The sequence below is a fragment of the Trachypithecus francoisi genome, unplaced genomic scaffold, assembly GCF_009764315.1.
Source record: "Trachypithecus francoisi isolate TF-2019V2 unplaced genomic scaffold, Tfra_2.0 Lachesis_group21, whole genome shotgun sequence".
Taxonomy (NCBI): domain Eukaryota; kingdom Metazoa; phylum Chordata; class Mammalia; order Primates; family Cercopithecidae; genus Trachypithecus; species Trachypithecus francoisi.
In genome coordinates this window covers 58,068,591-58,086,334 of record NW_022681467.1, presented here as the reverse complement: position 1 = coordinate 58,086,334, position 17,744 = coordinate 58,068,591, and the positions used below count along the sequence as shown (strand labels likewise).

Genomic DNA, 17,744 nt, shown 5'->3' with positions numbered 1-17,744 from the left:
CATTTCTTAGATGGGGAAAGGCACTACTCATAAAATTGCCATCTGCTGATTCCAGGAGCCGAGAGAGGCATGGAGTCTCTCAGAACCCTTGCTGGCCGGACACAGAAGGCTGTCCGGACAGGAAGGCCAGGCAGCCGTGGGGGTGCTGCTCCAGCTCAATGCTCGTGAGGGCTGAGGGTACCCTGAAGAGTATTTTTGGGGTGATTACAGACACATTGTAGAAACAATAGATGTGAGAGAACATACCTGTGTTTCTGAATTCCATTCTCTTGAGAGGGCCTCTCCCCAATTTTCCCAATCCTATTATTTTTGCTGGTGTCCAAGTCAATCATTCCCGTGACTTTCTGATGTGCCTCTGAAAACTCCCCAGAAGAGTTATCAGAATCAAAGCCTGTGCGAGACAAGAAAATGGTAATTTTCGCTGGACCTGGAAGATTTTTTAAAAGCCTACCTCCAAGAATTCTGACTCTTCAAGCAGATGACTAAAGCTCTAAGTTGTTTGAATGGACACATTTGGAAGCATTAACTCTGGTTCCCCAGAAGTAGACAGGGTGCAGAGAGAGCAGGAGCACACCAGGGAGCTTCCCTCCTAAAGGCCACTCCCAGCGAGCCCAGGCTCCTCCCGCACTTATGACTTGAAGTCCAGTTCCAGGCCACGAGTTTCATCTCCCACAGGAACCCTTCATCATTTTTATCTGTGACTTGCATGCTCTGGGTGGGCCACTTCTATCGGATTCAAACCCTCCCCAAGGCCGCAACGTGCCCATGGTGGCTCAGGGCTTGTGACCAAGCTCTGTACCTTGGTCTGAAACACGCCTGCTGACAATGTCTCAAGGGAGAGCACCGTGGCATGCAAAGGCACCACTAACCTGTACCCAGCTAGGGAACAGTCACGGAAGCGCCACACATGTGGCTGGACTCGGAGTAGACTCTGGATGAAGGGGGACTCTGCAGAAGGAGCTCTTTAGAATCTGAGTGAGATCCAGCCATGCACGCGCTCCTGGAGCAAAAGTCCCGGAGAAGAATGGCCGGCCGCTGCCCTGGCGGGGTGGGTCCTTCCCCAGGACAGAATGGGCGACTAGGGAACAGGAACATACGTCTCCCTTCAACTCCTGTCAGTCTGAGTCGCTGGAAGGGCCAAGTTCTGCACCAGAGCCGAGTGGAGTGGGGGCTGGGGCCCCGCGATGAGTCAATTCCGTGGGGACTCTGGGCCTGCAGGAGCCGGCGACCACCCAATGCTTCCAGGGGCTGAGGGCTCCACGTAAGGGGCACAGGCCCAGGAGGGTCAGGCAGACAACTGCGGTGGGACCCCACATGCAGACAAGCCTGCTACAGGCTCCACGAGAACAAAGCAAAGCTGCTGCATCCTATCCCTCCACACGGCAGAGTTCATCCATAAAGGCAGTGCTGGGGTGGATGACATCGTGATTTTGAGAGAATGGGTTAAAAAGGAATCCTGAAATGGCCCACGGTTTCTGAAATAGCCTGCCACCTCTCATGTTTTGTGCTCTGTCCCAAAAGCAACATCTCTAACTCCTCACTCTGAAGTTATCTTGAAAACATTCTCTACTTAAGGGAATTCCGGGGGGCGGGACCTGCCCCTGTCCAGAAGAATAAAGCAGCACATCCCTGGCAGCCACTGCAGCCTCTGACTCAGCCAACACGACACGGATGGCCTAATAACATTCTAAGACACCGCATGCATTTATTGTAGAAAAACAGAGAATACAGACGAGCAAAGGAGGAAGCTGAGGTCTCCTATCGTCGGCTCCCTCGGAAGCCCCGCTTTTCTTAGCCCCTCTGCGTTCATAGCCCTTAATCCCATACACACTGTTCATGTCCTCCAAACCTTTCCTTTGAATGGCACCGATTCTTAAGACAAATTAAATGCCTAATGAGACCATTCATTTAATAACTGCTTAGTTTACATACTTTTGAAATCAGAGTTACAAAGTCAGATGGATATTATAGGCGGTGAAGGAGTCAAGAGTCTGCCTCTAACACAGGTATTTCATTGCATTAAGAGATGGGCCGGGCGCGGTGGCTCAAACCTGTAATCCCAGCACTTTGGGAGGCCGAGACGGGCGGATCACGAGGTCAGGAGATCGAGACCATCCTGGCTAAAATGGTGAAACCCCGTCTCTACTAAAAAAATACAAAAAAAAACTAGCCGGGCGAGGTGGCGGGCGCCTGTAGTCCCAGCTACTCCGGAGGCTGAGGCAGGACAATGGTGTGAACCCGGGAGGCGGAGCTTGCAGCGAGCTGAGATCCGGCCACTGCACTCCAGCCTGGGCGACAGAGCGAGTCTCCGTCTCAAAAAAAAAAAAAAAAAAAAAAAAGAGATGAAGTGGTTTTTTCCTTCCATTATTTATTTTGAAGCCCAAGAATTGAGGGGAGAAATTCTTGTCACCTAGATATCTGTCCCTTCCATCTCACGCTTGGGGACATATGGAGAGGCCCTGCCGTGCAGGAGCAGCGCCCCACAGCCCCGTACACCCTGTGGCTCCTAGAACAGTGGAGTCCATCCGAGCACCATATCACACACTGCTGGGGCCTCTGGGAAGTCACAGCAAACTGACTCAAAAAGCTCAGAGGTGACCGGGAACAGTGGCTAATGCCTGTAATCCTAGCACTTTGGGAGGCCAAGGTGGGCGGATCACCTGAGGTCAGGAGTTCAAGACCAGCCTGGTCAACGTGGTGAAACTCTGTCTCTACTAAAAATACAAAAATTAGCTGGGCGTGGTGGTGGGCGCCTGCAATCCCAGCTACTCGGGAGGCTGAGGCAGGAGAACTGCTTGAACTCGTGAGGAGGAGGTTGCAGTGAGCTGAGATCATGCCACTGTACTCCAGCCTGGGCGACAGAGCGAGACTCTGGCTCAAAAAAAAAAACAGTCCAGAGGTGTTTGGGAAAGTATCACTCACACCAAGACCCCAGACAAAAAGGACATCCTATGAGACTCCCAGGAGAGGAGGGACCTCAAAGCTGCGCTCTCAGTGACAGACGTGGCGTCCCACTCAACGGCAACCTGAGGATGTGAGTGCCTGACAACCCCTCCACGGTGTGGGGTTCAGCAGAGAACACAGAACGACCACGGATGAGGTGCAAGCTCCACAGACCCTCCTCTGAGAGTGCATCTGAGGAAAACACGCTGCAGATAATCCGGCTACGAAATCATGGAAAATGACTTAGAAATTGAGACTTTGAAGCTGGTAAGGAGTGCAGCATCCCCTTCTCCTGGGGTTTTGGATAAGAGTAAGTCAACCATCTTGGGCTGCCAGCGCAGGTATGGGAGCAGCACCGCCTCGGAACACTCAGCCCGCTCCAGCAGGGCCCCAGACCGGAGGTGCCACCAGAGCCATCCACGTGTCCTCGGGGCATGGCCACGGAGACCCTCCTGACACACCCACTCCAGCAGGGCCACAGACCGGAGATGCCAACGGAGCCATCGACGTGTCCCCGGGGCATGGCCACAGAGACCCTGACAGATCCTTGCGCGGCAGTAACTGCAGAAGTGCTTCTAAAGATGGTCACTAATTCCCGGCCTGTGGCCGCATTTCCAAAGCCACTCCTTTCTGATCCTGACACCGAAGGACAAGGGAACACCCAAGAGAATCTCCTGATGCACCTGCCCGCCAGCAATGGTCCTTTCCAGAAAAAACAAACGGAATTCCAGATGCCGACTCTGAGGCACAGAAGAGTGGAGAATGAACGTGAGAACCTGACAGACACGAGCTCAAAGGGTTTCAGGCTCTTCCCTGTGCCAGGAGAAGGGGCGGCTCTGGGAGGCCAAGCTGCCAGCCCTGCCCGCCCTTCCCTCTAGCCGGCCCGTCACATGCCCATGAGAGTGACTGGACGCCAAAACACATTCTTTTCAATCAAGCCACAGGATTTCATTCAGACCACAGGCTGCAGGCCGCAACTTTAAACCATCGTGCGAAAGAGAACAATAACTGTGCTCTGCGGCTGTCAGTGTGGCCAGCGAGCCAGGGGTCTGCTGTCTGACGGGAGCGTCAAGCAGTGCCGGGCAAGACAAGGCCGGCATGTCCAGAACGTTCTCATCGTGATGCAGGAATAAGGGAAAAGACGGCCATCTCAGGAAACCAGTGAAACGATCTGCACCCCAGGACACTCTTGGGAAGACTTAAACCCTGTAAACCCTGTCAGCCGAAGGCAAGGCTTTGTCCACCTCTGGGATGGACGTTAGATTTTGTTGAAGAGTCCGCGTTTGGGATCCTGAATGCTCCACGCACTGCTTTACTGAGCATCTTAAACCCCAAATGCCAGGCCCAACATCTGAACCCAGGGACGCTCACCCTTCCAGTACGTCCCTAGTTGGTTCTCTTTCAACTCACCTGTGACGGCATCAAAGAATTCTTCCTCTCCGTTCATCCTTCAGCAGCCAGCCTCCACTGCCCCTGACATGTGCTCTTCTACTGAATCATCGTAACTGATCCACATCTACAGTGTAAGGAATTCCACGAACTTTCTCTTGGAAAAATCCAACAGACACTGAAGATCTAAAGGCAACAAAATTTGGGCATACTTAGCTTCCAGAAGTTTCGTGGTTTAAAAACATTTTAAAAATACCCATTCACCATCCTAAACTCAATCTAAATTACATGCAAGCAAATTAGTAAAATAAATGATCACATCACAAACATGATTTCAAAAAGTAAATGAAAGGAAGCATTTATAACATAAGATCAATCAACGAATAAAAGACCAGTAAGTCACCCCTATAAGAAGAGTTGTTTCTAAAAAGCATTATCGGGCCGGGCGCGGTGGCTCAGCCTGTAATCGCAGCACTTTGGGAGGCCGAGACGGGCGGATCACGAGGTCCGGAGATCGAGACCATCCTGGCTAACACGGTGAAACCCCGTCTCTACTAAAAAATACAAAAAAAAACTAGCCGGGCGACGTGGCGGGCGCCTGTAGTCCCAGCTACTCGGGAGGCTGAGGCAGGAGAATAGCGGGAACCCGGGAGGCGGAGCTTATAGTGAGCTGAGATCCGGCCACTGCACTCCAGCCTGGGCGACAGAGCAAGACTCCGTCTCAAAAAAAAAAAAAAAGAAAAAAAAAGCATTATCAGCCAGGCACGGTGGCTCACGCCTGTACTCCCAGCACTCTGGGAGGCCTAGGTGGGCAGATCACTTGAAGCCAGGAGCTTGGGACCAGCCTGGCCAACATGGTGAAACCCTGTCTCTACTAAAAATATAAAAATTATCCAGGCATGGCGGCGTACGCCTGTAGTCCCAGCTACTTGGGAGTGTGAGGCAGGTGACTCTCTTGAACTCAGGAGGTGGAGATTGCAGTGAGCTGAGACTGTGCCACTGCACTCCAGCCTGGGTGACAAAGTGAGACTTTGCCTCGAAATAAACAAATAAATAATTAAAATAAATAAAATTAAAATAATATTAAAAGCATTATCTACAGTTATGTAAGAAAACAATAAAACATTAATTTGGGAAAAGTCATGGGAGCAGGCAGGGTGTGGTGGCTCATGCCTGTAATCCCAGCATTTTGGGAGGCCAAAGCAGACGGATCACTTGAGGCCAAGGGTTCAGAGACCAGCCTGGACAACATGGTGAAACCTCGTCTCTACTATAAATACAAAAATCAGCCAGGCATGGTGGCAGGCACCTGTAATCCCAGCTACTCGGGAGGCTGAGGCAGAAGAATCGCTTGAACCCAGGAGGCGGAGCTTGCAGTGAGCCAAGATCACGCCACTGCACTCCAGCCTGGGCAACAGAGCGAGATTCCATCTCAAAAAAAAAAAAAAAAAAGTCATGGGGGCAGTCGGAGAGAGCAGTTAGCTTCAGTGAGGTGTTCGGCATCTGAGGTTCAAACACAGCTCAGGAAGTTTTGCTGAAACTCATTGCAAACATTCACCAGAGGCTGGAACAAATGGCTGTATAAGTAAATGGAAAATTATGTCGAAAATTTCACATCTACCTGAAACCAACATCAATTCTAGAGAATTGAGACTGCTATGTAAGTTAGGGCTACCAGGATAAACTGAAGTAAACTTACATTTTCTCACAACTACCTTAGCTCAATATTACAGAACTCATGCCTATTAGCGTCTCCCATCGGGAAAAGCAGCGTTGGATGAACGACAAGAGAAGGAAGCCAAAATCAGCATCCTTACTTGTGTCAGAAATACAAAAACCAGCCCAGAGCTCTTTGCACAGTTCTGAGGGTGAGGGTGCCAGGGGCGAGAACGGCCCCCAGTGCTCGGCGACCCCCCAAGCGGCTCATCCTGCAGCCCTGCCATAGCCGCACGGGACAGCATCAGCTGCTTCTCTCCAGACAACAGGACAGCCACCACCTCCCCTGAGAGACTCTCCGGTGTCTCCCAGTTCCTCCCCCCTTCCCAGCCAGCCTGAGGCAGCCCCTGAAGGCCGGCGTAGACAGCCCTGCTCACGGCCAAGGTGTGCTTGCCCTTGCAGACAGGAGAAGTCGCTGTCACTTACTCAGGTCCCCCTCACAACTGCAGCGATGTGCTTCCCTCTTCAGAGCCACTGAGGAGCCAGGGCTCCCTGAGGAGACGTGGCTGAATCCAGGACTGGGCTCCTCTTGCCATGGTAGCAAGGAAGCTGCCCAGGAAGACTGGGGTGTAGAGTTGGAATGTGCATCGCTGCAAACACACGCTGAAATCTGACTGCCATGTGACAAGGTTAGGAAGTGGGGCCTTTGAGAGGTGGTGGGACTGTGAGGGCTCTGCCCTCAGGAATGGCTTAATGCTGTTTTATAAAAGGGTCTGTTATAAAAGGGTGAGTCAGCTGTGCGTGGTGGCTCACGCCTGTAATCCTAGCACTTCAGGAGGCCAAGGTGAGCGGATCACCCGAGATCAAGAGTTCTAGATCAGCCTGGCCAATACGATGAAACCCCATCTCTACTAAAAAAAATACAAAAAAATTAGCCGGGCATGGTGGCAAGCACCTGTAATCCCAGTTACTCGGGAGGCTGAGGCAGATGAATCGCTTGAACCCAGGAGGCAGAGGTTGCAGTGAGCCGAGATCACACCACTGCACTCCAGCCTGGGCAACAAGAGCGAAACTCCATCTCAAAAAAAAAAAAAAAGAATAAATAAAAATAAATAAAAGGGTGAGTTTGGCCCCCTTTTGTGTGCTCTCTCCTCCCTCCCTCTGCCTCCCCCTCCTTCTCTCTCCCTTTCCCTCTCTTCTCTCTCTCCTTCCCTCCCTCTCTTCCCTCCTCTCTTGCCCTTCCACCTTCTGCCATGGGATGACAGCAAGAAAGCCTTCAGCAGACACCAGCACCTTGAACTGGACTTTCAGACTCCAGAACGAGGAGCCTGCACAATGCTGCTCATTCTAAACTGCCCAGCCTGTGGCATTGCTGTAGCAGCACAACACAGCCTATGCAAGCGGCTCTCGTTGAATGACGCAGGATGAACCTACGGAAGCTCCCACAAGAAAGAGGAGACAATCTGAGCACCAGTATACGGGAAGAGGCTGAAACACAGTGAATACATTCAAGTCCAGAGTTCCTAAGATACTAAAAAGGAGATTAACTGGTCATGTTGGACGATGCCAGTAAGTCCACAAGTTATTTTGAAACTGGCAAATAAGGGGACAGCATCCTGCCTTCCCTACACACACTGCTGTGCCACTGTCGCCAGGTAACAGGTGAGGAAATTGCACTTCATGGAAGCATCCCAGCAAACAGATGAACAAGGCACATAGGTTCGTGACCATCATCATTAGATGACACTGGGGAATTCATGTATCCAGGCACTGACCCCCAAGAGACGGCTTTGGGTGCCTCCCGGGGAAGAGATCACATTGTCACTGCTGAAACAGTCTTGCCAGGAACACGGAGCCCAGGTTTGCCCAGTTTCTAGCTTTATCTACTAACGTGGTCTGGATGTGTTCCCACCACCAAACCTCCAGTTGAGATGTGATCCTGGTGCTGGACGTGGACCTGACAGGAGTGTTTGGGTCACGGGAGTGGATCCCTCACGGCTTGGTGCCGTCCTCCCGGTCCTGGGCAAGGATGAGTTCCCATGAGATCTGCTTGTTTAAAGACGTCTGGCACTTCCCACACCCTCTCTCACTCCTCCTCGCGCCACGTGAGGTGCCTGCACCCACTTCGCCTTCCACCATGAGTAAAAGCTCCCTGAGGCCTCCCCAGAAGCTGAGCAGATGCCAGAGCCATGTTTCCCGTATGGCAGAACCGTGACCTAATTAAACTACTTTTCCTTATCAATTACCCAGTCTCAGGTATTTCTTTATAGCAACACAGGAACAGCCTAACACACCTCCCAACTTAGGGAAGCACAGAGACGCAGGAAATCAACCACACTGAAAAAGCAGGCGCCCAGGAGGAGAAAGGAAACCTCATGACCTCGACCGAGTGGCTATTTCGTGGGCGTGGGCACACCACGTTCGACTACATGCCAACGTGGGGGTGCAATCAGCAAAACCCACGCACGACCAAGCCCAGAGTCTCCAACAAATCAATTACAAAGACAAGAGAGAGAGGGAGAGGGAAGGCTTCTCACCATCTTGATTATGGTGATGTTTCCATGGGTGCACATGCGTATCAAAACCTATCGTACATGTTACATGTGTGCAATTTATCATATGCCAATTATACCTCAAAAAAGCTATCTTTAAAGAAAAGACATACCAGCCAGGTGCAGTGGTTCCCGCTCGTAATCTCAGCACTTTGGGAGGCTTAGGCAGGTGGCGGGCTTGAGCCCAGAGGTCGGGTATCAGCCTGAGCAACATGGCAAAACCCCATCTCCACAAAACATACAAAAATTAGTCGGGTGTGCTGGTGCGCCCACCTACGGTCCCAGCTACATGGGAGGCTGAAGTGGAAGGATCACTTGAGCCTGGGACATCAAGGTTGCAGTGAGCCATGGTCACACCACTGCACTCTAGCCTGAGCGACAGAGTGAGACCCTGTCTCCAAAAAAAAGACATACCAGTTAAAATGATGCTTGAAGCAGGATTCAAACAAGGCCTACACACAGGCAGACAGGATTTGATGGAGACATTTATAAGACAGTGGAAATCTGAACAGAGTGAGTATCTGATGGTAGAAGGATTCCTGCTCACTTTTAAGACGTCACGATAGGCCGGGCATGGTGGCTCACGCCTGTAATCCCAGCACTTTGGGAGGCCGAGGCAGGCGGATCACCTGACCAGCCTGACTAACATGAAGAAACCCCGTCTCTACTAAAAATATAAAACTAGCCAGGCGTGGTGGCACATTCCTGTAATCCCAGCTACTCGGGAGGCTGAGGCAGGAGAATTGCTCGAACCCGGGAGGAGGAGGTTGCAGTGAGCCGAGACTGCACCACTGCACTCCAGCCTGGGCAACAAGAGTGAAAATCTGTCTTTAAAAAAAAAAAAAAAAAAAAAAAGGCACGATAGTATGAATATCTTTTTGAGAGAACCCTAAAAAAAAATCCACTGCTCTGCACTATGTGAAAAGCCTCCAGAATAGAAAGCAAGTTAGAATTAGAAACCATTTTATTCTCCCTTTTGCTTGCTTTTTTTTTTTTTTTTTTTGAGACAGGGTCTTGCTCTGTCATCTAGGCTGGCGTGCAGTGGCGCAATCACAGCTCACTGCAGCCGTGACCTCCAGGGCCCAAGCCATCCTTCCACCCCCGCCTCCCGAGTAGCTGGGACCACAGGCACACAGGACACGCACCATCACACCCGGCTAATTGTTTAAAAAACTGCTTGTAGGGACAGGGTCTTTCTATTTCGCCCAGACTAGTGCTGAACTCCTGGACTCAAGCAATCCTCCCAAATCAGCCTCCCAAGGTGCTTGGACTCCAGGTGTAAGACACTGTACCTGGGCCGCACGCGGTGGCTCAAGCCTGTAATCCCAGCACTTTGGGAGGCCGAGACGGGCGGATCACGAGGTCAGGAGATCGAGACCATCCTGGGTAACACGGTGAAACCTCGTCTCTACTAAAAAAATACAAAAAACGAGCCGGGTGAGGTGGCGGGCGCCTGTAGTCCCAAGCTACTCGGGAGGCTGAGGCAGGAGAATGGCGTAAACCCGGAGGGCGGAGCTTGCAGTGAGCTGAGATCCGGCCACTGCAATCCAGCCCGGGCGACAGAGTGAGACTCCAGCTCAAAAAAAAAAAAAAAAAAAAAGGCCGGCGCGGTGGCTCACGCCTGTAATCCCAGCACTTTGGGAGGCCGAGGCGGGCGGATCACAAGGTCAGGAGATCGAGACCATGGTGAAACCCCGTCTCTACTAAAAATACAAAAAAAATTAGCCGGGCGCGGTGGCGGGCGCCTGTAGTCCCAGCTACTCAGGAGGCTGAGGCAGGAGAATGGCGTGAACCCGGGAGGCGGAGCTTGCAGTGAGCCGAGATCGCGCCACTGCACTCCAGCCTGGGCGACAGAGCGAGACTCTGCCTCAAAAAAAAAAAAAAAAAAAAAAAAAACACTGTACCTGGCCCACTTGCCTTTTTCGAAATGCTTCCCTGCCTATAACAAAAGTCCTAATGTCAAAGGTAAATCAATTACAGCTTACGGAAAATCTTTAAAATGAGGATCAAGACGTCAGACACACGCTTGGCTGGACAACTGAAACACCAACATCGCCTGTTTCTGTGTGTTTGTGCTGTGTGGCCCAACCAAGACGGAAGACCCACTTGGGGAGGCCTTTTCTGTCAACCACCGAAGGAGCACCCAGAGGTCACAGTGCCCTCGACCCCCACATCTGCACGTGCGACAATGAATTCCAACACAGCCTCCAGGTCACTCTTGAAGGAGTTGCGGGAACAGGCACCATGCCCTGCATCTCCTTCTGTATTTACCAAGGCCCAGAAAAATGAAGAGGCCTTATCCAGAGCCCATACAACCACCCAACTATAGAGGCGATCAGTGCAGGACAACGATGATCCCCTTCATTCATTCAACACACATTCACAGAGAGCCGACCTGGCGCCAGGCCTTGAAGTGGAAACTGTGGTGGTCCTGCCCTCATGAAGCCAGTCACGAAGGTGTTCCCAGGAGAGCTCTTCCTGGGCAAGTCTCTAAGGGGGCAACCCTGGGGCTGAGCTCAGAGTGAGCCTTGGGGGCGGGGAGAAAAGACAGGAGGACCAGGGTGTGCTGGAAAGCACAGATGGCCCCATGGGGTCAAGGAGTGCCTGCCCCAGCCAGGACCTCAGTCCTTCCTCCTATCTGTCCACCCCTGGACTTCTCAGAGGCCTGGGTAGGGCCAGGCGCAGTGGTTCAGGCCTGTAATCCCAGCACTTTGGGAGGCCGAGGCGGGCGGATTGCCTGAGGTTGGGAGTTCAGACCAGCCCGATCAACATGGAGAAACCCCTTCGCTACTAAAAATACAAAATTAGCCGGACGTGGTGGCCCATGCCCGTAATCCCAGCTACTTGGGAGGCTGAGGCAAGAGAATTGCTTGAACCCGGGAGGCAGAGGTTGCAGTGAACTGAGATCGCTCCACTGAACTCCAGCCTGGGCAACAGAGGCTGTTTATTTTATTAATAAATAAATAAAATTTTAAAAAGTAAAATAAAATAATTCTAAAAAGCAAAAGTTAGGCTTCATAATTGAGTACTCTATAAAAGTTGAGGAATATACAGAAAGTTAAACGTTTAGGAGCTGGGCACGGTGGCTCAAGCCTGTAATCCCAGCACTTTGGGAGGCTGAGGCAGGCGGATCACGAGGTCAGGAGATCGAGATCATCCTGGCTAACACGGTGAAACCCCGTCTCTACTAAAAATACAAAAAATCAGCCAGGCATGGCGGCGGGTGGCTGTAGTCCCAGCTACTCAGGAGGCTGAGGCAGGAGAATGCCGCGAACCCGGGAGGTGGAGCTTGCAGTGAGCCGAGATCGCACCACTGCACTCCAGCCTGGGCGACAGAGCGAGACTCTGTCTCTAAAACAAAACAAAACAAACAAAGCGTTAGGAAGGCAGAGTTTATTTCCTGAATATGTTCTTCCACGCGCAGATCTCACTTCGTACTCAGAAAACAATCCCCAGAGACAGTATTTCGTTTTGTTTTTTTTTTTTTTTTTTTTTTTGAGACGGAGTCTCGCTCTGTCGCCCAGGCTGGAATGCAGTGGCCGGATCTCAGCTCACTGCAAGCTCCACCTCCTGGGTTCACGCCATTCTCCTGCCTCAGCCTCCCCAGTAGCTGGGACTACAGGCGCCCGCCACCTCGCCTGGCTAGTTTTTTGTATTTTTTAGTAGAGACGGGGTTTCACCATGTTAGCCAGGATGGTCTCGATCTCCTGACCTTGTGATCCACCCGTCTCGGCCTCCCAAAGTGCTGGGATTACAGGCTTGAGCCACCGCGCCCGGCCCAGAGACAGTATTTCAAAAACAAACTTTGCTGGGGTTTTGTCTGTTTCAATGGGCTCTTTTCTGGTCAACTTCTCCCTTTTCTACTTCTAGAGAAACACCTCGGGGCCTGAGTCTATGCTGAGCATCTTTGCTGGCCTCTTGCCCTTTCTCCTTCTCCAGAAAGAATTTTTTTTTGCGGGGGGAGAGGGCACTTCCTCGGCCTCAAGGGCGCCACCCCTGCAGGCTCCAGCGAGTCTCAGTTCCCCTAACCCAGGGAACCCACCAGTCCCTTGAAAAGGACCCCAGCACACTTTCTTTAAGGTGCTGTCGCCATCCCACCAGGATCTCAAAATGTCCTAACACTGGTATGAAGACTTGGACTCAAGTCTTACAAACCCATCGTTACGTTTTTCTCAGATCTGGGCTCTGCGTGGTGGCTCACATCTATAATCCCAACACCTTGGGAAGCCGAGGTGGCAGATGGCTTGAGCCCAGGAGTTTGAGACCAGCCTGAGCAACACAGTGAGATACTATCTGTACAAAAAACAAAATAAAATAAATCAGCTGGGCACAGTGGCACGTGCCTGTAGTTCTAGCTACTTGGGAGACTAAGGCAGAAGGACTACTTGACCCCAGGTGTTGGAGGCTGCAGTGAGCTATGATTGCACCACTGCACTCCAGGCAGGGCAACAGAACAAGACCCTGTCTCTTAAAAAATAAATAAAGCAGATCTGAAGGTTCAGGAAGTCGGTGAATGAGACTGGGGATCCGGTGTTGACCACCACGGGCGACCTGCTGAAAGTTCAATTACATGTTGTTACTCTGCCCATCAGAAATAGGCAGGGCACCCCGGATATGCTGGACACAGAGAGTGCACTGATCACATGAAGATTCTAAAATCACTTCTGAGGTTAAATATCAACTCTAAGTTTAAATTATTGAAAATAATATAAGTTCTGCCTGGGCACGATGGCTCACGCCTATAATCTCAGCAGTTTGGGAGGCCAAGGTGGGCAGATCACCTGAAGTCAGGAGTTCGAGATCAGCCTGGCCAACATGGTGAAACCCTGTCTCTACCAAAAAATACAAAAAGTAGTCAGGCATGGTGGCACACGTTTTAATCTCAGCTACCCAGGAGGCTGAGGCGGGAGAATCGCTTGCACAGGGGAGGCAGAGGTTGCAATGAGCCAAGATTTAGCCACTGCACTCCAGCTTGGGCAACAGAGCAAGACCCTGTCTCAAAAAAAAAAAAAAAGAAAGAAAGAAAAAAAGAAAATATAAGTTTTATTGAATAATTTAAAAATACATCAGCAAGCAGAGCTAACAAACAACTGTGCACAGAGCCTTATGTGGCATTTTGCTGAAAGGGAAAACGTTCCCACTATTAACAAGGATAGGGTTCTGTCTTAGAAAGGACCCTAAGGGGCCGGGCACGGTGGCTCACACCTGTAATCCCAGCACTTTGGGAGGCCAAGGTGGACTGATCACAAGGTCAGGAGTTCGAGAACAGCCTGGCCAATATGGTGAAACCCCGTCTCTACTAAAAATACAAAAATTAGCCGGGTGTGATAGCAGGTGCCTGTAGTCCCAGCTACTCGGGAGGCTGAGGCAGGAGAACAGCTTGAACCTGGGAGGAGGAAGTTGCAGTGAGCCGAGATCACGCCACTGCACTCCAGCCTGGGCGACAGAGTGAGACTCTAGCTCAAGAAAGAAAGGAAAGAAAGGAAGAAAGAAAAAGAAAGAAAAGAAAAGAAAGAAAAGAAAGGACCCTAAGGAAACCATCCAACCTTCCACTTCAAAGAATGCTCCTCCTCCTGACAGTTCAAAGCCACATGTCAGAAACTTTCAAACTCATTCCCGTGGGGATCACACTGTGGTCAGGCACGGCCAGGGAGCTATGCCCCTCGGTCCCCATGGCCCCGCTGAGCTTCGCAGGGAGGCAGCTGGGGCGTGGGGGCAGCAATCATAAGCCAAGGTGCCAGGGCAGCCCCAGGGAATGGGTTCCACAGGCCCGGTTCTGCCCCACAAGAGGTCACATCCAGCACAGCCACAGAGCAAGCGACCCCAGAGGACCCACAGGAAGATCTCAGCCAAGAGGTAAGCCTGGCCACCCTGACACTGGCTCAAGCCGACGTGCACATCAAACCAGCTTCCAGGGCCAAGCAAAGTTCCTGGTGCGGCATCGCGTACTGAAGAGCTCCTGCCACCCGCTCAAGGTCAAGGCTAACACGTGAGCCCAACTACAGTGCAGAGCAGAACTAGGTCAGGCTGGGACCGGCCAAGGAGCAAACCAAAGCCACTGTCACATCCCTGCAGGACTTCTCCTCCCCCAGAGCAGTCGGCGACCTGGCAGGGCCTCACCTGGCCACTCAAACGCTTGGAAAGATGCTCCCACAACGCTGCGAGGTTGCCAGAGCACCAGGAAGGGAAGCAAGTGTCACCTACGAGCATCAGACTCACCAAGTTTAACGTAACGGACAGAATTAGCTCTCTGTGGAAATTACAGAACAGAAGGTCTCCCAGATCAAGGCTGGAGGATGGGAACACGAAATCACGGAGAGCAAGACAGCCTGCTGTGACATGAACACACCCAGGGAGAAGCTGGTGTGAGACACCTGCGCCTCCGTGTGGCACTGAAGAGGAGGGGCAGGGGCGGAGGGGCAGGGGCTAAGGGGCAGGGGCGCAGCTCTCTTCACCCAGCACCTTCTGAGCCCTGGGGCAGGAGCGACCAATCAGGGCCTCTCTGACACCTCATCCCTCCCTGAGTGTCCAAGCCTTGCGTGGGCAACGCTTCTCAGCTAGTATTTCAGCCTTGACACATCCACTTTGCAAACACAGCCCACGTATCACCCGAATGCCTAGAGGCCCTCGCCCCACTGACACCCAGCTGGCCACCAGGCCACAGTCTCATTTCTTTTGCAAAAAAACAAAACTTAACTAAAACAAAGACTCAACATCTCACAGCTTCAGAGCTGAGTTGTAGACTCTCCTATGGCACTGGAAATGTCATCTGTCTAGTGTAGTCCCCGCAGGCCACACGTGGCTACAAACACTTGAAATGTGGCGGGTGTGAGGGAGAAGTGAATGCTCGATGCTTATCAGCTAAATTGACTTCACTTCAACAGCCACCCACGGCAGTGGCATCCATCCTGGACACAGCATCTCGGGGCCCCATGGGGCTGAGCCATCACGGGACCCTGCCCTGCCTGTGCCCAGCCCCACCAGAGGGTGGAGGAAGATGGAGGTGGCGGCCGCAGCAAGAGCAGGGGGCTTTGCCAGTCCCAGGCGCAGGTCCAGGCCTCTGTGAGGAGATGCGGGAATGACAGCCGGCCCCGTGCCACAGCTACTTCTCAAACACCAACTCCACAACGGTGGAGTGCCGTCAAGGATGCCGCCAGGCCAGGCCCCACTCCCCCTTCCCAGGCCTCCCTGGATCGCTCCGTCCGTGCCCACTGAAACACGCGTTGCCAATCGTTGAGAAAAAATCAAGTCTTAATATTCCTGTCATTGTAAAAGCTTAATGGTTATTTTTACAGATTTTGTATAAATTTAGAATCAAATAAACAAGTCATATGCCATTCACAACAATAACCTTTCTTAAAAAGGGAGACATGCATGGCTGTCTGTCCTTGTCACCATCTGCAGCCCGTCACGAGTGAGGCACGTACGACTGGCCGCTCGGGCCTTTGCCCTTAAATGCACTGTGTTTTGGTGGCAATGGGATGGAATCAAGAGTGACCTTTATTGAACACTGGTTCTTGATTCTTTAGTCAAATAAGGTTAAGTCCAACTGCATCCGAAGCTCCAGGAGACAGCCGTTCTGAGTGCAGACCAGCTGCCTTTAGGTCTGCGCTGTTTAACCTGAACAACCTCTCCGCTTTCTTCAGGTCTGTATGGTTTTTCTTAGTGTCAGGCTATATGTGGCTCATCACAAAATCAGCTACCTAACACCACACAGAATGTAACATCTCTTAGCTGAAGAATAGGTTTCAGGCTGGGGGCAATGGGTCATGTCTGTAATCCCAGCACTTTGGGAAGCCAAGGCAGGTGGATCACTTGAGGTCAGGAGTTTGAGACCAGCTGGGCAACATGGCGAAACCCTGTCTCTACTAAAAATACAAAAAAATTACAGGTGGTACACACCTGTAGTCCCAGCAGTTTGGGAGGCCGTGGTGGGCGGTTCACTTGAGGTCAGGAGTTCAAGACCAGCCTGGGCAACACGGCGAAACCCCATCTCTACTAAAAATACAAAAAAGGCCGGGCGCGGTGGCTCAAGCCTGTAATCCCAGCACTTTGGGAGGCCGAGACGGGCGGATCACGAGGTCAGGAGATCGAGACCATCCTGGCTAACACGGTGAAACCCCGTCTCTACTAAAAAAAAAATACAAAAAACTAGCCGGGCGACGTGGCGGGCGCCTGTAGTCCCAGCTACTCGGGAGGCTGAGGCAGGAGAATGGCGTAAACCCGGGAGGCGGAGCTTGCAGTGAGCTGAGATCTGGCCACTGCACTCCAGCCTGGGCGGCAGAGCGAGACTCCGTCTCAAAAAAAAAAAAAAAAAAAAAAAAAAAAAAATTACAGGTGGCACACGCCTGTAGTCCCAGCTACTCGGGGAGGCTGAGGCACAAGAGTCACTTGAACCCAGGAGGCGGAAGTTGCAGTGAGCCGAGATCGCGCCACTGCACTCCAGCCTGGGTGAAAGAGCAAGACACCGTCAAAAAAAAAAAAGAACCGGTTTCAGCCCTTTATCCTAAGACACCAGTGTGGACACACAAATGGCCCAACGCTGACTCAGGAAGGCCCTGTGCTGAGCGTGCCAGCCAGGCAAACTTGCCAGGCGCACCTGAGGGCTCTGAATCGGTCTGCAATTCATGCAGGAACAGTTTCTACACTGGGGAAAGGTAGGTGAACCTCTCACACTGTGCAGACAGCAGCACCCCCATTGTTTACCATTCTCCATGCCAAGAGGGCTACCTTGAGAGGCAGGCAAAGGTGAGCCCGGCTTGGTCCTAAAAAGCAGCGGTGGGGAGTGGCAATTCTTCCCACTGGGCCTCATGGCCAATGTGGCCCGACATCCCGGAAGTGGAGCCTAGCACCCCACTCACCACAGTGAACTCCCTCAAGTCTTGTCGCTGACTTAACTGCTTCCTGTGGAATATCAATAGAAGAAAATACATCACGCACCTCGAGGAACATTACCTTGTAATGTAGTACAATGTATTTCCAAACACACAAGATGAATGCAAGCTCTTCTGTACAAAAACATTTGTTTTAATCAACCTCCTCCTTATGCAACACAATAAAAAACTGTTCCAATGTGGCCCCGAGACTGGAAGGCAGTGGACAGGGCGCACGCCCCACAGCTCACAGGCACCCTGCTCTCAGAAAGCCACGCTGGAGGGCAGAGCGGGCACTCCGAGGGCAGCAGCAGCGCCGGTCAGCCCTCCA

At 51.9% G+C, this 17,744-nt stretch overlaps 1 protein-coding gene across 2 annotated transcripts in view; it reads right to left on the bottom strand.

Annotated features, from left to right (window-relative positions):
• Window positions 1-17,744, bottom strand: part of OSBPL2 (oxysterol binding protein like 2) — a 60,899-nt gene that overhangs the window by 36,405 nt on the left and 6,750 nt on the right. Inside the window, exons 2-3 of one of the 2 annotated variants that reach the window (XM_033186988.1) lie at window positions 4,354-4,518; window positions 247-355 (exon numbers count right to left, since the gene is read on the bottom strand). In XM_033186988.1, the coding sequence (XP_033042879.1) occupies window positions 247-355; window positions 4,354-4,390 (146 nt within the window). In that variant the 5' untranslated portion in view covers window positions 4,391-4,518. Of the gene's footprint in view, window positions 1-246; window positions 392-4,353; window positions 4,519-17,744 lie in introns of both variants that reach the window. The other variant, XM_033186987.1, reaches the window with a different exon arrangement.